Source organism: Phalacrocorax carbo, chromosome 2 (assembly GCF_963921805.1).
Source record: "Phalacrocorax carbo chromosome 2, bPhaCar2.1, whole genome shotgun sequence".
NCBI lineage: Eukaryota > Metazoa > Chordata > Aves > Suliformes > Phalacrocoracidae > Phalacrocorax > Phalacrocorax carbo.
In genome coordinates, this window is record NC_087514.1 from 1,755,690 (window position 1) to 1,778,664 (window position 22,975).

Genomic DNA, 22,975 nt, shown 5'->3' on the forward strand with positions numbered 1-22,975 from the left:
TGCCCAGCTGGCACCTGAAGGGGAGCCCAGCACCTCCAGGAGCATCTGAGAGCTGCAGGGAAGCACAGGGCAGGGAATCCAGCTGGGGGGTGAGAAACTCCGGCTGAATCTGAGCTGGCTCCTGGGAAATCTGAGATACGGAGCAGCCTGGGATGGAACCCGGAGAGCCTCTGTGGGTGGCCCCGGTGCTTCACCCCAGCCTCCTCCATCGCACATGATACCACGCCCAGCATTGCCAAGCGGGATCATTTTATTTTTCCTTACTCTTTTTCCCATGTGCCTCCTGCAGGAATGATCCAGCTCAGCTCCACGATGATGGGGAAATGCCTGGACCCTCCAGCACGGAGCAAGAGGTGAAGTTTTGGAAAGAGGACACCTCGCCAAGCAGCTGGCTGCAAAAGCTGCCGTCCTTCATTTCCCTCCAGTCCTCAGCATCCCCCGGTGACCAGGACTGCAAAGTGGAGAAGGACGAGGATGAGTCGGAGGACGAGCCTGGTAGGAAGCACTTGCTCTGCTTTTGCTCACACGTGTGCCGATTCACTGAGCGGGAGAGTTATTCCCCCGCTGCTCTCCACAGGTTTCGGTGGGATCAGTGTTCCTCATGATTTGCCAAACCAGTTACCCTGGGATGGCAACTGGGATTTGCATCTCTGGTCACGCAGCGGCACGAGCCCCTGGCTCTGCTCCCAAAACTATGCGGTAGGATTTTGTCCCCATCTTTTATCACCAGCTCCTCCTTCCTTATCCTACAAATTATCCGATGATGAATCCTGTCTCATTCCTGTGATGGAGCCACAGCGGTCCCCCGTAGGAGGGTGATTCAGAGGGATGCAGTGATGCTGTGCCTCATCGCTGGGCCCACAAAAGGACCTCAGGACCATCTCAGGATCTCGGGACCGTTGTGTTTCCTGGTGTGACATAGCTTCAAAGCTTTGAAATAAAAACATCCCTGGTGGAGGTGGGATGGGGCGTTCGGAGATGACAAGTTTGAAGGAAGAGCTGTGCTAGTCTGAGGTGATCTGCTTTGCTCCTTTATTAAAAGCTGGGGGAGGAGGCTTTGGAACAGTGAAATTTTTGGAAAAGACAGTTTTCAGATGAGCAAAACTTCTTATGAACTCGAATGCATGAGAGGGAACACCTTCTGCCTCGACTTTCTATTTTGATTTTTGGAAAAGTTCACAGTAATGTTTCAGCTGTTTGAAAGCAGGAGGAAATTGTTGAAGCGATGAGAAGAAACATCTTTGTTTCTCTGCAAAGCGGCTCATGCTGGAGATTAGCTGCATTTCTCCATCTCCAACATTTTACTTGGTTCCTCCTCTCTTTGGGGCACGTTGGCGATGCGTCCGCGGGAGCAGAGGTCGTGGAGACAGTGAGGCAGAGATCGCCTCGTCCTTCCCAGCGCTGGGCGAGAGGTTTTTGGCCAGCTTATGCTTCATGCTTTTCTTTTCATCTCCTGTCCTTTGCTGGAGGGATGTGCATCTCCTGAGCACCATCACAGAAAGGGAGACAGCGTCTGGCTCAGAAATCAAAATATTTTGTGGCAGTAATGATGAAACCTAATGATGAAATCCCCACCACCAGCTCGGCTGGCACAGGATGCGTCTCAGTATGAACCGGAGGGCTGGAGCATCCCCCTCTGTCTTCAGTCCTGGGCATCCTCCAATCAAGTGTGCAGCTGGAGCAGGATTCCACTGGGAGAAGGGATGAATTCAGCACAGAAAGCGGGGCTGGGGCGTTTTCCCGGTCATCCATACGCGCGTGCTGAGGATCTGCAAGGCTTTGCCTGGCTCAACCACAAAGTACTTTGAGCCATGGAAGGCTGAGATGCCTTAACGCTGTCAGGAAGAAAATTCCCAGGATTAGCAACATATTCCTGAAGTCACAGGCGAGCGCGTGCCGTTCCGGCTGGGAAAGCTCCGTGACACAGGGTGAAGCGCTCGGCTTCCCTTTCCATGTATTTCTTTCCCCGTGTGCCTCCCTCCTTCCCTCTCCTTGGCCCTGGTTCAACTCCCTTTTGATCTCAGCAGCGGGGCCAGGCAAGTGCTCCCAAAGCAGCGGCTTAATCGGGTTTTTTTATCTCTGTGATGAAGACAGAGCAATTAATCCGCTGACAAGAAAGCTGTCAAAAAGCCTTGGATTGCACTTGGCAGCCTGGAGTAACTTGGTTGAGAGGGCAGAGGCATCACGCTGGCAGCGAGGGCATCCTTTTCCTCTTAACTTTGGTTTGCGTGTTCAGGGGAGGATGATTTCCAGGAGTTTTGGGTGGGAGGATGAGTAGAAGGAGCTGCTTCAGTCCAGGGATGTCGGGAGGAAGGCTGTGGGGAGCTGGCGGGTCCGGGGTTGGGGCGTGCATCCCTCCGTACTCTGTCGCCTTTGCCTGGGATGTGGTGTTTGGAAAGCAGATGCTGGAGGATCCATAGGAAAGGAAAACCGGGCAGGAATTGCAGCTGGCTGTAAAATCATCTGGTGATGAAGCAGTTTCCGTGACAAAACGGATGCGGTGATGACAGGCGGTGAGTCCGGGCAAGAGGATGTTGTTCGGTGCATGGGTTTGCTTGTGCTGGTGCCTGGGTGCGCTCGGTGATTAAAGTCTCGTCCCAACACACAAATGAAGGGGTTTGGGGGCGCAGCAGCAGCCAGGGACCCCCATAACCTAACAGGAGAAAGGGAGCCCCGGCCACTAACAAGCCATCATCCAAAGAGGCTGCTTAAGGACCAAATGCTTCATGGTGGCCAAATCACCTTTAAAGCCACGGGCTTCTGAGCTTGAGGTGCTGTTCTCAGCTAAGCGGGTGGTCAGGATGAGGCCTTGTGTAGCTCTAGGTAGTAGCTGGTATCTGTGATGGGGTTTGGGGGTCTGCGCCTTCCCTGCTGCAGCCTTTGTACCAAGGATAATACTCGGTTTCTGCTTGTAAAGCCTGAAGGTGACACACAAATTGGCGGGGTAGTAAATAAGGAGGAGGACAGAATATTATTACAGTGTGAGCTGAACTGCTTGGTTAAACGGTCACAATTTGAGAAAATGCCCTTTTAATACTGGGAAACGCAGGAGGAATGGAGAAAAAACAGCGGTGCCGTGTGCGGGAGGGATGGAGCGGTGGTTTGGGGATGACCTTTAAGGGCCAGCATGGGCAACAGCAGCAGCTTGCAGGGTCTTGGTGGGGGCCTGCAGCTTCTGGCCTCGGGATATAGAAAAAGGGGGCTGGAAAGGAGTGATGTGGTCTGTACGTGTGGAGCGGAGCCCTCTGTCGTCCTCCCGTGGGAAGGGTTCCCAACCTGCGAGAGCCGCCTTGTTATCTGGGGTCGGAGGAGTAATTTGAGGGTGCTGGTGCTTTCTGAGCATCCTCCAAAAAGCCCGATTGTGCATCACGGGGAAAGCAAACCACTTCCAGCCAAGCATCCCTGCTGGGAAGGGTGGGCTTGGTAGCATCCCATTCTTCACCTCCTTGTGTTCTCCATCCGTGAGGGCAGAGCCAGAGGGAACACGGGCTCCGCTACCCCTCTGACACCCGTTTCCAGGTAATGGGCTTTTCCATATTTCACCTTCCAGTTAAATAGCCAGCTCTGGAGCCTAACTGGCCTCCCCGCGCTAATTGTAAGCAAGCGCACCAATGCAAACCATTCCAATCGAGTGCTAATTTAATTAGAAAGCACCCATTTTAGTTAATTTGTTCGAGAAGATCACTGAAAACTCCTGGAGAGAACAGATGTTCCCCTCTCCCCCGATGAACATTCAGGGGTTTGTAAATGGCTCCACTCAGCCTTGTTTAGGAGAGAAAAGAGGATTTTATAGCTGCAAACGACCCTTTCTGTAAACATTTTACAGCTCTCTGCACGTTTGAGTGACGATAAACCCCTAGCAACTCGGCGGGCTGCAAATTTGCGACCATACGGCTATCATTTTATTGTCATATTTCACGGTCGTAACGTTAATGGAAGATGCTCGCTACAGTCTTTTTTAACGGCTCCGCTGAGCACGCTCAAACGCTTTGGCTTTGGAGGAATTCGTGGAGGTACAGCGCTTCTGGGTTTGTTTACAGCTTTCACTTCTGGAGGAATAACTTTGGAAATGCAAATCTCCCCCCTTCTCTGCCGGGCTGGACCCGTTCTTGAGAGCCACCCGTTGGTGCCAGATCCTGGTCCAACCATCCCCAGCTCCTGGAATTTAAGAGAAAGCCGGTGCTGCCAACCCTCCACGTGGATGCGGACGGTCCCCCTTGGCCGTGCCAAGAGTCCCGTGGGGTCTCCATCTCCTGCAGCATCTCCTTTAATGCTGCTTCTGGCACCTCTTTGATCCAAAACTTATTTTGGCAGCCAGGTGAGGCAACCAACCCTTTGGATCGGTGTGAGCTGCCGGCGGAAGATGCCCTGGAGCCTTCCAGAGAGCATCTGTGTGGTTGGGGGATGGAGGGCTAGGACACAACGGGCTGTTGTGGCTTAACCCCAGCCGGCAGCTAAGCACCACACAGCTGCTTGCTCACTCCTCTCTAGTGGGGTGGGGAGAGAATCAAAAGAGTGAAAAAAACCCCAACCTTGTGGGTTGAGATAAAGGCAGTTTAATAGGTAAAGTCAAAGCCACGTGCATAAGCAAAGCAAACCAAGGAATTCTTCCACTCCTTCCCATGAACAGGCAGGTGTTCAGCCACCTCCAGGAAAACAGGGCTCCATCACACCTAATGGTGACTTGGGGAGACAAATGCCATCACTATGAACGTCCCCCCTTCCTTCTTCTTTCCCCCGGCTTGTTATGCTGAGCATGATGTCATATGGTATGGGATATCTCTTGGGTCAGTTGGGGTCAGCTCTCCCAGCCGTGTCCCCTCCCAACCCCTTGTGCACCCCCAGCCCACTCACTGGTGGGGTGGGGTGAGGAGCAGAAAAGGCCTTGACTCCGTGTAAGCCCTGCTCAGCAGTAACGACAACATCCCTGTATTCTCAACACTGTTTCCAGCACAAATCCAAACCACAGCCCCATACTAGCTACTGTGAAGAAAATTAACTCTACCCCAGCCAAAACCAGCACATTCCCCACCACTTATTCCATACCATTTGTGTTATGTTTAAGTCCCACAGTATCCAATACAACCTCATTAACCCCACCCTCCTTCCCATCCTTTGATATAATACACATATGAATCATTCCCTTAGTTTATGAACCACCCTTGTAAAATGTCTTTAAAAATGTCCACAAACATCCACAAAATGTCCACTGAGTTCCTTTAGTCCATGACTTTGGGCTCTGCCTGTTCTGGCGTGTCACTCAGGACAGGAGACGTGGTGTGTTGTGTGGAGTTATTGGGCACCAAAGCCAGCTCAGGTCAGGTCTCTGCTGCGCTTGCACTGCTGCTTGTAAAGCTTGTCCTGCGCTGCTTCGGGTGGTTCCTCCTAATTCCTCTAACATGCAATTCACGTAACGGGTTACAAAAATTTAAAGGTATTTTTATTAGAATCTCCACCCTGGTCCCTTTGGACCAGACCGTAGGGTTTAACATTGCAATGAACTCCTCCCCCTGTCGCTGCTCCAGCTTGGACTTACCCACAGACTGCAGTCCCTTAAGGTTGTACCTGCTCCAAGTGGAGCCTTATCTGTGAGCCACAGTCTCTCCAGGGGTACACCTGCTGCAGCATGGACTTATCCACAGCCACAGTCGCTTTGAGGTGCACCTGTGCTAGCGTGGCCTTCTCCATGGACCACAAAGCCTTCAGAGATAGACCTACTCCAGCGTGGCCTTATCCACAACCACAGTCCCTTCAGAAGAAAACCTGTTCCAACATGGCCTTGCCCATGGCTGCAGTCCCTCCAGGGATGTACCGGCTCTGTCATGGGCTTGTCCATGGACATACCCTTTGAGATGCTCCAGCATGTCCTCATGCACAGCCACTGATTCTTCAGGCTGTACCTGATGTGGACTTCTCCACAGCCACAGACGCCTCGGGGTGTCCTGCTCCTGCATGGACCCTATCCCAGCCAAAGCAGCACAGGGGGTTGTCCTGGGATGACAGGAGTCGGCATCCACTGTCAGCTTTGACCCTGGCGGGACATAGTGCAGTTTGTTCCTCTTGGTAGGATCATGGAGGAAGTGTTTTTGTGGATAAAATATAGGGAACTGGTTTCTCTGTGTGGTCACAAACATCTCCTCATACGTTCTGTACTCCAACCCTGACCATCTTGGTGGCCTCCACTGAACTCGCTCCAGTATATCCAGGTCTTTCCGTACTGGGGAGCCCACAGAGCTCCAGGTGTGGTCTCAGCTGAGAAGTCAAGGACACGTGGCTGGGGATGTGTCCCTCAGCAGAACCTCTTAGGAGGCAGGTAGGAGGTGGCAGGAGCAGGTGGAGACACTTCGATGGTCATGGTGAGAGCTCATGGGAGTTACAAGACCTCCCAGATCCTCAGGAGATGATACCAAGGGGAAAGGACAAGCTAAGGAGAGGAAGGGCAGCAGGACACCAAGCCCTGAAGTCTGCAGGGAAAGGAAAAGGGAGTCAGGAGCATGCTTGATGTACCTTGTTGCCCTTAAATCAGCCTTCCCATCCCTGCCTTCCCCTGAGGTCTTCTGCTCTCGTAGGATAAATTGACGGGGTCCAGACAGGGAGCAGGAAATCTCCATCTTCCTTCCTGATAGTACCCGTGAACCCACTGTGTTCAGGTTTGGGCCCCTTGGGACAAGAAGGCCCTTGAGGTGCTGGAGCGTGTCCAGAGAAGGGCAGCGGGGCTGGGACAGGGTCTGGAGCACAAGTGTGCTGGGGGGTGGCTGAGGGGGCTGGGGGGGTTTAGCCTGGAGAAGAGGGGGCTGAGGGGAGCCCTTCTCGCTCTCTGCAGCTACCTGAGAGGGGCTGGAGTGAGGTGGGGGTTGGTCTCTGCTCCCAAGTTACTAGTGATAGGAGAAGAGGAAACAGCCTGAAGCTGCGTCAGGGGAGGTTTAGGTTGGATATTAGGGGAAATGTCTTTACTGCAAGAGTGGTCATGCCCTGGCACAGGCTGCCTGGAGAGGTGTGGGAGTCACCATCCCTGGAGGTTTTCAAAAAACATGTGGACGTGGCACTTCAGGGCATGGTTTAAGAGACATGGTAGGGGTGGGTTGACAGTTGGCCTTGCTGATCCTAGAGGTCTTTTCCAACCTTAATGATTCTGATTCTATGAATCCTCCCTTTCTCATGGCTCATCAGCCAGGAGGGCTCTGGGGCAACATCAACCTTGGTGGTACCTTGGTGGTACCTTCCCAGCTCTTTTCCTGGCACTTGGCAGATCTTTCTTGTAATGGAGAGGATGGGCCATGCACCTGGCAGGTGGTGATGGGATGCTCCTGTGCTCACCCTGATCTCCTCCTCGCCTTTGCTGTGTTCTCCTGCTGCAGGTGGGTGCTTCCCTCGCCAGCCCCCCGGCCGACGCACGCTCCGTTGGGCATGCAGGGAGAGTTTAATTAGAGAGCATCAAAACTCTTTCATAACTGAATTAACAAACCTCTAATAGAATTGCTTTTTCTAATGCAAAAATCTATCGAGCTGCAGGTAGCGGGCTGCACCCATCCCTTGAGCAGGACAACGTGTATCAGCCTAATTGGTTTCCTGTTAAGGGGCCGGATTTGCTTGGGTCGTTAGCAATTGCATCTTCTCCTTCTGAGTCAGCAGGGCCTTACGGCTTTGGGGGCTGTTTGGTGGGGGTCTCTGCAGTGGGGGAGGTTTAGGTTGCTTTTACCCACCCTGAATACTGGTTTCTGACATCTTCTTGGTCGTGGGTGCTTCCTTCCCAGCCCGGAGAGACGGGCTGATACTCAGGCTGGTGGACCTCACCACGGTCGACTCTCTGGTGGACCTTGCCCCGTGGTCCCATCTCCCAGCTGCCCCTGGCAGCTCTTCCCTCCATCCCTCCATCCTCTCCCTCCATCTCCATCCCCTACTAAACTCCTGATCCCACTCTAGGACAAGCTTGGGCTACCATCAGGTTTTGGGGTGCTGTAGATAACATGGGTGGTCTTGAAGGCTGGGGCTGGGTCTCCTTGTGTCTTGGTGGCTCTGAGAAAGTCCAAAAGTCAGAAACTCCACTGCCGTTTAATTCCCTTATTGCAAAGCGGCCAATTTAGTTGAAACTTCCAGTAAACCCGGTGAGCGCTGTGACTTTTTCTAATTGGGCTCTCGCTCTGAATCAGAATCATTGTTTCTTATCCCACAAAAGGCCGTCGAAAATACTCTTCTCTGATTTACTTGCTGCCTGGACCAAGCTGCCTGCACATTTCCAATCCTCTTCCCTTATCGATTTGCAGGCGACTTTCAGACCTGCCAAGTCTCACTCCTTTGCCAGGACTGAAATCTGCTTCTCCCATATTAATTTTCTACCCGTTTTTTTAGGGTCTTGGCCGCCTGTGATGGAGGCTCTGGAGACCAGGGCTTTTAGCTTTTGCTCAAGATTTCTAAAGACCCCTCTTGTTCAGCCCGCTGCCTCTTGGCAGCTGTGTTGGTCCCCCCCCATGTTATTTAATGACCTAAAAACTGGAGATGGAAGAGCTCTCCAAGCAGTGAAATCCTGTCTTCTTCAGGATAAGCCTCAGCTCACCAGTGAAGGACAGATGTGGTGGTCACCGTACGTCACGTCAATGTGTACCACCGGACCACAAAGCACCTCAGCCGTGCCCGCAACCCGATGAAGCCCCTCTCCCACAGCTGCAGCTCATGGCTGGTTTTCTCATGCCTTTTCTCCTCCAAAAAAAGATAAATTAAGGAGAGGAGGTGTGGAAATGAACATCCCGGCACAGATGTCCTGCTCTGCAAGCATGGCAGGAGATGGGCAGTGGCAGGACATCTCCCCCCCGCACACCCCCGCTTCAAACAGCCCGATTGGGAAGGGAAAAAAAAAAGCCATCTGAGCACTTTTCCTCCTGGAAAAAGCTTCTCTCGACATCCCAGCCTTGATATTTCCCTCCTCAGGGGCAGTAGGTTTGTGTGGAAGAGCAGCAGCGTGAGGTTTTGATGCAGGTTGTCTCACCAGGTGGATTTAGTGCGGGATCGAGCCAAGGAGGTCCAGCCCCTCTGATGCTTTTTCCTGGTGAAAAATGATCTTTGGAAAATTCTGGGGCTTAGCCCTTGCCGATGGCCTTTCCATCCCACCTTTTTTTCTTGGGCTTTATTAAAAAATAATAATAATAATTTTAATTTATTAAAGAAAAGGCATCTCCCAGCCTAAGTTTCTCCGGGAGCTGACTCAGCCGAGTGCTTTTGCTGCAAAAAGAAAAGCTGTTTGCAGGGAAGATCCAGTCTCCAGGCTCCCCCAAAGCGGCCAGGAAGGGGTTAAAGGATATTTTTCCTTTGGGAACAGGGATAAAAAATGTATGTGGAGTTTGGGGGCTTTCCCTTTGTGGTGTTAAACATCGAGAATTCAGCAGGGAAATGCTGGGATGTGCCTCGGTGCTCCCGGCCGTCGGCTGGGAAACTTTTGCATCCCTTTTGCTGTGTTAATAACTGGAGCGTTCGCTGTCTGGCCGTTAAAGCTTCTGCTAATTGCAGCCACCTCATTAGGCTGTTTTTCTTTGGGAAATAAGATTTCTTTTTTTTAGTTCTGGGGCCGTTTCACATGGGGTCAGCTCTCGGGGAGGAGCAGGGCAGCTGCAGGTACTGTCCCCTGTGCAAAGCCCCTTCCTGGAGCCCGGCTGGATGCAGGAGAGGATGAAACCCCTTGGCAGCGTCAGGAGAGCGATGGAGACCAACCACCCCATGAGGCTGGAAGTTGGTCAGGAAGGGAAAAACATCGATTTCCCTCCAGCAAAGCTTTTTATAGCCGGATGGTGGAATTTGGAGAGGTGCAAGTGAGCCGTCTTCCCCTGCATCCCCTGGCTTTGGGGCTTGGGCATCTTCCACCCGTGATATGAGGCATCTCGAGCTGCCTCCCACCCTTGCAGCTTGGGGAGAAAAGCAATTAAAATGAATTAATATCTTAATTAAGCAATTAAAATTAATTTTAAAAAACCCTCAGCAGTCAGGAGTGGTGGGCAGGGAGTGGATGTGGGGACAAGAACCAGACCCACCTCCTTTTATCCCCCATCTAAGGGGATTCCCCACCTTGAAATCCCTTTAAATCCCCCTGTATCAGCATCCGGATAAAACGAATTTTGTTTTAAGTTTCCCGTCGGGTGCAGCTGGAGCCGCTCGGCTCGGCGGCGTCTGGGGGAAGGCCAGGTTTTATTGAAAAATATAATGGTGCCACCTGAAGCGTGATTTACTGCACTGTCCACTCCTCGAACTTGATAATATATTTCTATTAGATTTCCTTCTTTTCCCTCCCTTCTCCTCGCGAAGAGTGGCAAGTTTCTCCATCTGCCTGACACCTTCTTAGGCTTAGGCAAAATAAATGTTGATTTTCATCAGGAGGGAGAGCGCTGGAAGTCCTAATTCTCCAGCGAGGCTGACAAGCTCAGCAAAAGCCGCCCGGCTTTCGATGGAAAGCTCGTGATCCAGCCTCGGTTCTTCTCTTTGGAAGCAGTTCAATCATCGTAATGAAAAAGGGGTTTCTTAGCCCGGCTTTCGCTAACTAGAAATTATATACCTGGTTCCTGGAAGATGGATTGTGTGGCTGCCGAAATGCAGAGAAGAAAGCGGGGGGGGGGGGAAGAGAGTGAAGGCGCACGAGATGCGACCCAAGATTGATCACGCCATTTGCAGGATCTCCCATGCACAAAAGCGGAAAATATATTTTCATTTGCCGGGGTGGGTGAAGCGACACCCCTGTTTTCTCCAGGTCTGTGTGTCGTCCCCCACCCTGGCTTTTGTGGCAGGGTGTTTTGGGCTGCGGCATTTGCCGTTCCCTGGCTGCTCCCCATGGGGTGAAGCATCCACTGCATCATCCTTTCCAGGAGCAGCGTCTCCCTCCATCCGAGGTGAGAAACGGGACCGGTTTAGTCCTTTTACAACCTATTTTGGTTTTATTTCATTTTTGCCTCCCTCGATTTTTTGAGGAATACATTTGAAATCAAGCGTGGATGCTCTGAAAGCATCTCGGCTCCATGCAACCCCGTACCGAAGTCGGGAAGTTAATTACGGTTGATTTAAAAATCACCTTATATTTTTTCTCCCCCCCAAAAAAAAAAGAAATCTATATTTCTACTTCTGTAATCATATTTGCTTTGAATTGCAAAGCGTGGGTTTCATGCCACTGCACGGGTATTAGCTAATGAAGTTTCCTGGGGGAAGAATTGAGCTGTTTCCACTGTTCTTGTGGGACTGGGGCCGCCGTCGCTGGTGGGGCAGGAATGAGGAGACGCAGATCTTGACCCCTCGGGCTTAATGAGCAGCAGCTCTGCTGGACTCTAGTTACAGCAACCGGGACCGGATTTGGAAATCCCAGGCTGGGAAAAACCGCTTGGCTTGATGCAAAAAGAGATACTTGGGGTCACCTGGAAAATTAGGAGGGTGGTCAGAGGCCAAGCTGGGTGCAATGGGCGTCTGCTCAGCGTTGCCGTTCCCTGAAGCCGAATTTGGCTGTGTCGCCGGTGACTAATAGCCGAGTCCGTCGTCGCTGCTGTGCGGCCCTCTGATGTATGGGTGTTATATTAAGGGTGGAAAGGTGCTAAATGAGCCCTCTTTATTTTACATAAATTAGCTCAAAAGCTATGTATCACTGCCACGGTGGCTTAGACTCTGAGCAAGTTTGTTTACCCAAGTTTAAAAGGAGAGGAAAACTCTTGGTGGCTCCCCGTTATCGGTTGTTGCTTGGGGTCCTCACCCCTCCTGCCTCCCCTGCCCCAAAACCTTCTCCTTGGAGCTTCCAAGGCTGCTCGAAGGTGCCCCGTGGTCCCACCTCCGCGTTGGACATCATCGTTGGGAAGTGGGCTGCGGCGGGGAGCGCCGACGTTGGGTTTTTGTGGAAACGTGGGCAAGTTGTTTGCTGTTTATCCAGAACATCCGCATCTGGATGGGGTTTGGGCTGGATTCCCTCTAGCTCCTCCATGATCTTCTTCACCTCCTGTAATCCTGGGTGAGAGGGGACTTTTCCCTCTAAACCTCATCACTCAACAAGCTGTGGGTTCTTCTGGAAAACCTCCTTTTCCCATCTGCATTCATCTCAGTGTCTTCTCCTTGCCCAAGTGGCCACCACACTCCTGCCCACCCCTCGTTCTGGCAGGGAAAAACCCTATAACCACCTCTCCGCACCCCTCAGGGTGGGAAAGTAGGAGAAACTCTGCAGAAAGGCAAGTCCAGCCGTGTGATTGAAATGGAGGAGGACTTCGCGCCATCCATGGGATGTGCCGGGGCTCATCTTGCAAAGAGGTCACCTCCCACGGGCACTTCATGGGGGTTTGCCTTTATACGAGCATCTGGGACCCTCTTTGGGGGAGGCACAGTGCTCCAGCCAGCAGAAGTCATCGCCCGGGGAATCTCTGGGGGGATGCTGGGGGTGGCTGAAACGTTTGTTCCCCAAACCTTCCACCAGCATGGCCAGAGCCCGGCCCCAGGTCTTGATGCTCACCCTGTGCTGCAATTTGAAGGTTCAGCTACTTTTCATTTTCTTTTTCACCCGTAACTTGGGGATTTTGTGGCCGACTCGCTGCTCTGTGGTGGGAAGGGACCTGCGAGTGCCTCCGTCCCATGCGGCTTGTGGGGGAGCTAAGGATGCTCAGGGATTTGGGGAACCACCCAGCTCCATCCCACGGCCATGGCCAAGGGGGACGTTGGCTCTGGGCTTGCAGGGAGACACGTCCCTACCCCAAAGGGACCAACTCTGCCCCAAAAGGCTGGGGAAAAGGCCACGGGGCAGCGAGGCCAGGCCGAGCACTGTGTTGGGGACACACGTGTCCTCACCAGTGGGCTCGCAGGGTGGTGGGGAAGCTGCAACCATCACTGCAGGCTTCCGGATGGGAGGCATGGGATGCAATTTGGTGGACTCATTTATTTTTCTCCACTTGCTCGCTAATTCTTCCTTCTCATTGGTGATACCATGCCCTCTGGGGTAGCTTTTACTCCCTTTTCCCACTGTTGAAGCATGAAGCGATGGGCCTGCAGGAGCTGAAGAGGAGCTCGGGATGCTCCTGCCCCCGCATCTTGAGATTTCCAAGGCGACCCGAGCCAACTTTGATGACTTTTCTCCTCTTTTTTTCCTTTCTGCTCCCAGGCAGCGCCAAACGGAAGAGGACTTTGCCACCGGCATCCTTGTGGGACTCTGAAAACGCCCGTCTCGAGGAGGGTGGCAGAGGTGAGGCCGGTGGGTGCTGTCGGGGTCGGGTGCTGCCGGGGCAGAGGACCACCTGCATCCCCGGCGCCTGTGCCCATCTCCGGTGCCTTAACCCGCCACAACTGGGCAAGGAGAAGCCTGGGGCTGTCCAGACTTGTGTCACCCACCTCCCACCATCACCTTTTCCTTTCCTCCCTGCAGGCAAACGGCTGCAGATCAAGCCCCGTCTATGAGCAAGACCCGACCCCGCAGCAGCCGACCAGCTCAGGAACCACAGAGCCGGGCATGACCTGGCACCTACCTCAGGACGCCGCGGCTGGACACGGCACCCCCTTCTCATCTTGCTTTTCCAGGGCATCGTTTTGGCAAGGAGCCGGATAGTGGCGTGGGGAAGCACCACCCGTTCCCACTGGGAAGCGGCTTTGTTTGAAATCTTTTAATTTGCCAATAAATTATCTTTTCAGCTGGTTTACTGAAGGCGAACCCCATCGCCAGGCCCCCTTGGATGCTTGCAGGACTGGGAAGAGGCTCCCATTCCCATCGGTCCTCCCATAGATTGCGGCTTTGCTGCTGTCCTGGACATGAGGTGACACGGGGACCTGAGGAGTTCAGTGCCATCACCCAACGTGCCTGCATCCAGGTCAGCCACTATATTGGGGACGAGCATGGCTGGTGCTCACGAGTCACCGTGGCGGGATGTAATGGGATGTAAAGCCCTCGTACGGCTCGGCCCCAGTCTCTCTGTGCCAGGAGCCCACCCGCATCCATCCCGCTCCATCCCCTTGGGTTTGGGATTTCTTGGAGCGGAGCCATGTGCCGAGAGCATCCCCTGGTGAAAACGTGGGCTGGGAGCAGTGTTTTGCTCACACCAAATCCTGCAGCACGATGGGGTCTCCCGTGGCTGGTTGCACCCTGACCCCCGCCTCTCCCGATCCCTGCAGGAGTTTGGTGTCCCTTGGGAGGCCCAAACCAGCTCTTTCGGGGTTTTTTGTTGTTTTCTTGGATCCCTCCAAATCCAGGCAGGAGCAAAGCACTTGGGGGGCATCGTGCTGAGCCAAATACCGCCAGCTGCGCAGCTGCGGGTGCGATGGGTTTTTGCACCCATGGGTACAATTTTCAGGGGGATTTTGGGGTGGTGGGTGCTGTTCCCCCACACGGATGTGATTTTTGGGGGCAGCTGCAGGATTTCCTCTTGCCAAGAGGTGCCGAGAGCTGGGATCAGCCATGTGGGGCGGCCGGATTTGCCCATCCACTTCCCCTACAAGCGCAGCACCTTCAGGCAAAGCCCTGCGGGGAAAAGGCGTCAGCAGGGGTGTGGGTGAGCACTGGGGCTCCCTGGGGACCCAGCACCCAGGTGCGCTTGGCAGCGGGGTGGGTGACGGAGCCACACGATGCCGTGGGCTCAGGTGCGCTGCGCCTCCGGCGAGGGGCTGACGGCTGCGATTTCCCCCCCCGCAACTGCGCTGCGCGAGTCCCCACGGGGGTTTCCCTTCCCCAGGTGACCCCCCAACGGAGGGGGTCTTGTTGTCACCCCACATCTACAGGCTGGGGTGCTCCCCCTCCCCGCCGATTCGGGGCATGGCGTGCCACCGAAGGCACAGTGTCATTAATGCCTGTCACCTCCCTGGGCTCCTGTTTAAGCATGCTGCCTGCTGCCGAACCAGCAGCTGGGGGTAATTTAGTGCCACTTGGAGATCAATTTGGGGTGGCTGCATCCCCAGCACCCCCCCAGCCATTACGAGGACCAGCGGGTTGCCCCGCCAGGGCTGCACTCATACCCCGGTGTGTGTACAGCGAGCCGTTTTTTAATAAAAACTTTGTCGTTTCGGTCAATATTAAATGTCTTTTATTAACCTGTGTGTTTTGATATGTAAATAAAGAGTTTCTTTCCCGGGATCCTTGGTCGGAGCATGGTTTTGCTCTTTTTTCCTGCGATACTGTATGAAAAACCTCTCACTGCTCTGCTCCCCAAATCTTTCAGGGTTTTTAATTATTATAACTTTCTCTCTCTCCCCTTTACCCAGAAAGGATGTTTCTTCAGGTGGTCGTTTCCCGACAAAAACCCAAACCCTAAATTCACTGAAAAATCACCCTGGAGGAGACGATGATGCTTCAAGTCCCCGGGGATGGCTGGTGCAGGAGCTGCGGTGTTTCCTACGGCTGCGGCTCCCTAACGAGCAGGCTAACGGGGATTAAGGCTCACGCTGCACTAATTAAGCGAGGCAATGAGTAGCTCGCCGAGAGCCGCGGCTCTGCCGCCCACCGGCGCCGCTGCTCCCTTCCCGGGGAGGATTGTAATTTATTGCCGGCTGTCGTTAAAGCGCTGCTTGGGGGTGATTAATTTCCGAGTAGGGATAAACGCGGCCCCTGGAGAGGTGTCGCTGAGCCCCGGTGGGTTCCCCCGCTGCCGCCGGCAGCCGTGACGCCTCGGTGATGGGCTCCGGTGGCGCGGTTTATCCGTCGTCCCCATGAAGGTGGGGGGTGCTGCGGTGGTGGGTGCAAGGCTGGGCTGTCCCAGGGCCCTGACAAGGACGTGCCCCGGGGGTGCCTTGGCCGGAGGGGTGGCACGGGGCAGTGTTTCTGGAGGGCACTGTAAACATTTCCTGGAAAACCCTCCTGCGGCGGGTGCTGCTGGCACAGCCCTTGGTCCCCTGCCGGGGAAGCAGGTGCCGGGCTAGCATCACCCACCGGCTCACTTTTCTGCCTGTCATCAGGGTGGCTGTCCCCTACCCTCCTCCTCCTCCTCAACACCCACAGCTGGTCCCACCATGGGCATCAGCCTCTTTGCATGATTTTCCCCCCCTCCCAGAATCATTTCCGACCCTTCTCCGCTCAGCAACACCTGGATTTGTGCTGGTGGAGCAGCCCCAAGATGGTACCACCAGCTTACGGAGGGTGCATCGTGGTGGACACCACCCTCACCATGGGGTGACATCCCCGCGAGGGCCCCCCGAGCCTGCAGCACCCCAGACTGGGTGCCGTGCATCCTTAACCAACTGGGGAAACTGAGGCAGCACCCACGTGGGCACCCAGACACCCAGCTCCCGCTTGAAGGGTTAAAGGGGCACCCGAGCTGCCAACTCTAAAAGCAAAAAGGTGACGCCATCCCACCGCCATCCCGCGGCCACCAACCTGGTTATGTCACTCGACCGCCTGCGAGTAAACTTAGATGACCAGCCCTGGCGTTTGGCGTGACGGGGAGGGCTGGGGACATGCCACGGGGCCCGGCCGCGCTCCCCGGGCCGTGTCACTGTACCCGGCCACCCCGCTAAAAATACCCGAGGAGGGGGGTGTTGCAGGCGAGCGACGGCCCTGTTGGAGCCTGGCCCGGTCCTAATCCCTTGGTGGCTCCTGTCCCATCGTGGGTGGCAGCTGCTGATGGGGGTTGGGTGCCCCCAAGGTGCAAGCAGCTCCAGGGAGGACCATGGTGCCAGGGGTAGGGAGGTGGCACCACATCCTGGACCCCCTCCCTGCTTTCCCGGTGTGGGACCCCGACATCCCGCTGCCCAGGGACACCGACGCTGCAGTCAGCGTCGCACACTTAAGCAAATAGGTGTTAAAAACACCCCATGAAAAGGATTTTTGGTTGCAAGATATCCTTTTTGTCCCACCTCTACCCTCCTTCCCAAGTTTGGGGGGGGTCCCATCGTCACCTGCCCAAGTTTGGGGTCTCCAATATGGGATATGTGTCCCAGGCTATCCAATATGGGATAACGTCCAGCATCGCTGGGGTCCCAGGGGACACACACGAGGTTTTTTCTGCCTGCATCCATGACCCTACCAGGGGGGACAAACCCCCCCATCTGCCCGATTCAATATAATCTCAGTAAGAGGAAAAAGATGGGGAAGGGGACAACAAAGACCCCAAACCCTCCGGAGGCTGGATCCAGTAAAAGAAACGATGGCAGGGTTTAATTGCTGGGAATGTGGTGGGATAAAGGGTTTTCTTTCCCCCCCCCCCCCAAAAAAAAAGCGCTTTTTACATTAATTTGGCCAGAATAATCCCTGTTTTTGAATGGTCAATAGGCACCCACAAAGGGCAGTGTCCCGAAGACCCCATGCGGTGACGGCCGTCAGCTGGGCGAGGGGATCATCGTCCCCCACATCCTGTGGAGCTGCCTGTGGGGTACAGCGGGGCAGGACGCGGCCGGGTCGGGGTGTAGCAGGACCTGGGTCGCATCCTGTGGGGCGCTGGGGACAATCCTGGGCCCCAAGGGGATTGCTAATGGGGGGGTGGGGGTGTCCTGATAGCCTCTGTGGGACGAAATGGGGCTGCGCTTGGGGTTAGGTGGGACAACTCGACGGCAACTACCCCGTGCCTCAGTTTCCCTCAAACACCTTGGTGTGGGGAACCGCTGTGCCTGCGGCTGGGACCCGGCTGCTGCGTGGCCCAACCCTGACCTCGGTGCACATCCCCAACCTAACCCTGACCCCCCCCACCAGTACTAACCATGACCCTCCCCTCCAAACACTGACTCCCAACCCCACCGGTGTTAACCCCGTCTCGCCCCGGGTGCCCCAAATATCCTCGTTCCTCCCGCGCTGCAGCTGCAGCAGCCACGAGGTGGCAGGGCTCAGAGCAGCGCGGCCGCATCCAGCCCAGGGCCTCATCCTGCGGTGGGCTGAGCACCCCATGGCCGCCCCACCGAGCCCCACCACGTACCGCTCGGTGCCGGGCGATGCCTTTTCTCCCCGTGCCGGGATGGCGGTTGCGGTCCTCGAGCTGGCGACGCTCCTCGCCACGTGCCAGGCGCAAACGTCGCCTCTTGCGGCGGACGCGACGCCGGCTGCGGCGCGTGCGGCTGCTCCCCCAGCGCCGACGGCTTGGGGGGACGTCAGAAAAAAGCCTCTAAAAATATGGAAAAAAAAAAATTGTATTATTGTTTTCTGCAAGGATGGCGAGCACTCCCCATGGCCTGCGAAGGCCGCCGAGCTGCTCCCACCTGAGAAAACCGAGGTGGGGAAGGGGCTGCACCCGGGACAAGGGGCGCTGGCGCAGGGTGTGATCCCTTAGTGACGCAAAACCTGATTTGGGATCAATAATCCCTATTTTGGGTCTTTCCAATTTCTTTGGGAGGAAATTTTAATTTTTTTTTTTTTTTTCTATTTTTTCCTACTCTGCTCAACCCGGTTTGGGCCCAGGGTGGTTGCGGGGGGTGAAAGTACATGGTGAGGCCCGGGGTGCCCCGGGGGTCCCCCTCCCTTCGCCCCCTCCGCCGGGGCAGCCACGGGCAGCGCCGAGCCCTCTCCCCGCGGAGATTGACAGCCTCCCCGGGGCGTTGCCATGGGGATATACAAATCACTCCTCGCTGATAGGTTGAAAGGGACTAAACCCCGCCCCGGGAGGCGGGGGCAGGGCCGTATTTCCCCTGTATATACGGCGGCGGGGCTCCATTCAGGGGCCCGGCAGCGCCGAGCACCGGCGGCGGGGTGCAGGGTGCAGGCAGGGGGTGCGGCCCCCTCCCCCGCCCCCAGGGCGCTGTGCCCAAGTCGAGGAGGAGGAGGAGGGCAGGGGAAGGCTCGCAGCCCGGGGAGGTGGGGCCGGGGCAGGTGCCAGGGGAGGCAGGAAGGGGCGGGCAGGGCGCTGCCTGCTCCTCGCTATTGGGAGCCGGTTGCAGGCAGCGGCGGAGCCTGCCCCGAGGAGCCGCAGAGTCGTGCTGGAAAGCGGCCGGTCCCGTACCGACGGCGGGGCTCAGCTTCCCGGTGGTGGTGGAGGGGGGAGAAGAACCGGCCCACAGCACCCGGCGGAGGGTCCCGGAGCCCCGGCGGAGGGTCCAGCAGCGGAGCGGAGCCCCGGCGGAGGGTCCCGGAGCCCCGGCTGAACCCCGCGGCGGTGCCCGGCTGCATCCCGGAGAGGAGCCTCGGTCTTGGAGGGTCCTGGAACCGGGCTGATCCCGGCTGCAAAAGCCCCCGGGCGGAGGGTCCTGGAACCGGGCTGATCCCGGCAGCGAAGCCCCGTCGGAGGCTCCCGGAGCCCGGCGCACCCGGGAGCGGAGCCCCGTCGGGGCAGCCGGTCGCACCGGAGCCAGAAGCCTCGGTGAGCTCCGGTCGGAGGGGAGGCTCCCGGAACCCTCGGCCCCCCCAAGCCTCGGTGAGCGGGATCCCACCCCCTCCGGTCCCTCCATGGACTGAGATGGCCTCGGAGCTGGCCATGAGCGCGGAGCTGCCCACCAGCCCCCTCGCCATCGAATACGTGAACGATTTCGACCTGATGAAGTTCGAGGTGAAGAAGGAACCGGCGGAGGCGGAACGGCTGTGCCACCGTCTGCCCGCCGGTTCCCTCTCCTCCACCCCGCTCAGCACCCCCTGCTCCTCCGTGCCTTCCTCGCCCAGTTTCTGCGCTCCCAGTCCCGGTGGGCAACCGGCCCCTGGGCCCCCAACAACCACCGCCGCCTCCCTGGGCTCCAAACCGCAGCTGGAGGAGCTGTACTGGATGTCGGGTTACCAGCATCACCTCAATCCCGAAGCTCTCAACCTGACGCCGGAGGACGCGGTGGAAGCGTTGATCGGTGCCCCTCACCATCATCATCATCACCATCAAGGTTACGAGCCTTTCCGACCTCAACCCTTCGGTGGCGAGGAGCTCCCACCGGCTGCCCATCATCATCCCGGCCATCACCATCATCATCATCACCACCTGCGCTTGGAGGACCGCTTCTCCGATGACCAGTTGGTGAGTATGTCGGTGCGGGAGCTGAACCGACAGCTGAGGGGCTTCAGCAAGGAGGAGGTCATCCGCCTCAAGCAGAAGAGGAGGACCTTGAAGAACCGAGGCTACGCTCAATCGTGCCGTTACAAGCGGGTCCAGCAACGGCACATCTTGGAAAACGAGAAATGCCAACTCCAGAGCCAGGTGGAGCAACTCAAGCAGGAGGTGACCCGCTTGGCCAAGGAAAGGGATCTGTACAAAGAAAAATACGAAAAGTTAGCCGGCCGGGGTTTCCCGAGGGAGGCCTCCCCACCCGCCGCCCCCAAACCCACCGCCGACTTCTTCATGTGAGCCCCGAAGGGGGGTTTGTTGGGTGGGGGGGGTCCCCTTTTTCCTCCCTCCCCCCTCCATGCGGGGAGAGCAAACCCTCTGCTTGTATTTAAAAAAAAAAAAAAGTTATTTTTCCCCCCTCCTTGAAACTTTGGGGAGGGGGATGTTGAACCCCCCACACACACCCACCCACCGGGACTCGAAGCTTGGGGGGGGTCCCGGGGTGGGGTGGGGGGGTCGTGGATCTGGAGCCAGCCTGCATGCGGGACGTGTACGGCGCGACTCCCCACCCCCCGGGAGCATCAGCGCTATCCAGGTGGCTTCTCCCCCTCCCGCCCCTTCCCCCCTTTTTCCCCCCCCTTCTTTTCCTGCGTGTTTCACCACCCCCCCCCCCCCACCCTCTGATTTGATTTTATTTTCCGAGGGGTCTCCACGGATCATCCCGGGGGGGGCCCCGGCAGCGCTGCGCCCTGCCCGGCCGGCAAACCTGAGCCACATTTAACTTATTCACCCTTGTAAATATTGTAGAAATTAGTTAGTTTTCTGCCTTTTTTTTTTTTTCTTGAGCCTATATTTTGCTTGGTGATTTACGAGAAAAACAAAAAAAAAACCAAAATCCTTTAGAAAAGAAAAAAAAAAAATACACGAGTCTTAAAAGTTTGTATGTAATAGCATGCAAATAATATCCGAGTTAATTTAACGATGTTGGGAAGAAGCCGAATGCACTATATACAGGAATCAATTGGGTTAAATAATACTGTTTTATAGAGATTTAAAATTATCTATGCTCTTAAAAATAGTGGGGAGGGGGGGTGAGGGGGGGAAGAGGTAACAATTCTAGGGTGACCTGAAAGGCAATATAGTAATATATGGACTGCAAACGGTTGGCTGCTATCTCACTATGCACCAGATTTATTTATTAACCCTCGGGAAATGGAATATTATTTTAACCTCGATGTTGAAAGAAGGAAAGAAAATGCACATTATTTCTTGCGCAAAAAAAAAGGAAAGGAAAAGAATTCGTGCAATTGTGCTTGGAGCGAAAGCGGGGCCGATCCTGCGCGGAGGAGCGGGGTGTGTTTTTTTTTAACAAGTTGCTTATTTAAAAAAGAAAAACCATAAAAAAAAATTTAATCTTGGGGCAAACACAAGGGTCTTGCGGACAAAGCAAGCTTGGGAGCCTGGTGCATTTTAGGTACTGATCGTGCGAAGCGTTTTTAACGACCTGTTGTTTCGATTTGTGACGGTTTTAACGATGTTGCATCAAGATAAAAACTTATATTCAACTAGAGCCTGGGTCGGGTTTTCTCTCAAACGGGGGGTCCCGCAGCATCGCCTTTTCGTTTGGGGTTTGCTTCTCCTTCCCTTTGAGTCCTGGTACTGATGTAAAAACCCTTCCCCGAGCTCCCGCCGGGCGAGGGGTCGCGGCGTGGGGGGCTCGCAGGGATAAATCCAGCACTGACCACCAGCTCTGCCCCACTGAACTCTGGCTTTTCACTTTTCCTGCCTTTTTTTTTTTTCTTCCAGCCGGGTACTGTGGCTTCCCCCCCCCCCCCCCCCCCCCCCCCCCAAGGCGCCTCGGAGACCTTCGTCCCCGCGGCGGCCGAAAAGTCACCTTCTCCCCAGCCTGGATCCAATTTGGTCCCAGCTTGTCCGACACCGCCCCGATGAGCCGCTGGCTTGATTTTAAACGGTAATATATGATTTTTCTTTCCCCTTTTGGCTTCTCCCTTTTATGTTTTTAATTAAGGGAAGGGGGAGGAAAAAATAAAACCCAAGCCAAACGCACACCTTCCCTAAAGGAAAGCTTTAGGGTTGGTATTTTAACAAATGTTTTGGGGTTTTTCGGGACGGTTTGCAGGGACGTACGTCCCCGGCAGCTCTGCTCCGCGCCGCTGGGAAGCCTGAGTGTGGCTGCCCCGCTCACGGCTTTCCCTGGCCGTGCCGGGCTCAGCAGGACAACCTGCAACGCAGCCCTTGGTCCAACATATTTCTGACCATTCTATATATATATATATATTTTTAATATATACATTTTTTCTCCTACATTTTTGCTCAGCCGCAGCCAGGAGCTGCCCCAGCACGCTGGCTGCAGCGTGTTTCCTCCTGCCGCCCTCCATAAATCACCGCTGTGCTGATGCAACCGCCCTGGGACCGGCTGTCCCCGGGCTTTGTGGGGTGCATGTGGCCTCAAAACCCTCTGGTTCAGTCTCCCCTGCACCCCCAGACCTAATCCCTCTGTTTTCTTCAGCTGCTTCAGGCTTGTTGGAGTCTTATTTTCTGTCCAGAGGGGTTTTGAGCGGCCCGAGCCCAGCTCAATATTAGGCTCAGTTTTTGGGATGGGAGCTGGGATGTGTGGAGAGACCCTCACCCCACGCCTGATGCACCAGGACTGGTCAGAACAGGGGATTTGGGGGGAATTCACCCCCTATTCCTAATTTTTAGAGCTGGGAAAGCTTTGTAAAGCCTGCTTTAAATAAAAACAACCCGTCCCACTGCCCTGTGGAGCGTCTCGCAGGATGTTGCCTCCACTCCATTATCCTTGGGGTGAATTGTAGCTCCCTGGTGGGTTACTCCCCAACTTTTCCTCCCAACATCCCGCTCCTTGGCACATTTATTTTCTGGGAGAGCACTTCCAGCCACCCGCTCTGTGACTGAATAAGGAGAATCTGGGGAGGAGGAGAAGGGGTCTGGGGTCAGCGCCTTCCCCAAACCATCCCGGGGACCTCAGACCCCCCAGTGTATTTCCTCACCCCTGGATTTCGCTGTGGTCTGTGCTCTCCATGGGCACATCCCCTGTGTCCCTGGGGACCAGTATCCCCTTTCCCAGCTGCGGT

At 55.4% G+C, this 22,975-nt stretch overlaps 2 protein-coding genes across 2 annotated transcripts in view; both read left to right on the top strand.

Moving 5' to 3' along the window:
• The window catches only part of ZC3H3 (zinc finger CCCH-type containing 3), a 192,567-nt gene extending 177,512 nt beyond the window's left edge, over positions 1 to 15,055 (top strand). Inside the window, exons 11-13 of the mRNA XM_064441978.1 lie at positions 290 to 495; positions 13,100 to 13,180; positions 13,361 to 15,055. Of these exons, the coding sequence (XP_064298048.1) occupies positions 290 to 495; positions 13,100 to 13,180; positions 13,361 to 13,392 (319 nt within the window). The 3' untranslated portion in view covers positions 13,393 to 15,055. The remainder of the gene's footprint in view (positions 1 to 289; positions 496 to 13,099; positions 13,181 to 13,360) is intronic.
• A 3,263-nt stretch (positions 15,056 to 18,318) lies between these two features.
• MAFA (MAF bZIP transcription factor A) lies at positions 18,319 to 21,429 on the top strand. Its single transcript, XM_064441985.1, has one exon. The coding sequence runs from the start codon at positions 18,444 to 18,446 to the stop codon at positions 20,157 to 20,159; it is 1,716 nt and encodes a 571-aa protein (XP_064298055.1). The 5' UTR covers positions 18,319 to 18,443; the 3' UTR covers positions 20,160 to 21,429.
• The last annotated feature ends 1,546 nt before the right edge of the window (positions 21,430 to 22,975 follow it).

Bases quoted from the DNA above. Each gene is read 5' to 3' on its own strand.
- MAFA (XM_064441985.1), top strand. From the start codon at position 18,444: ATGGGGATATACAAATCACTCCTCGCTGATAGGTTGAAAGGGACTAAA.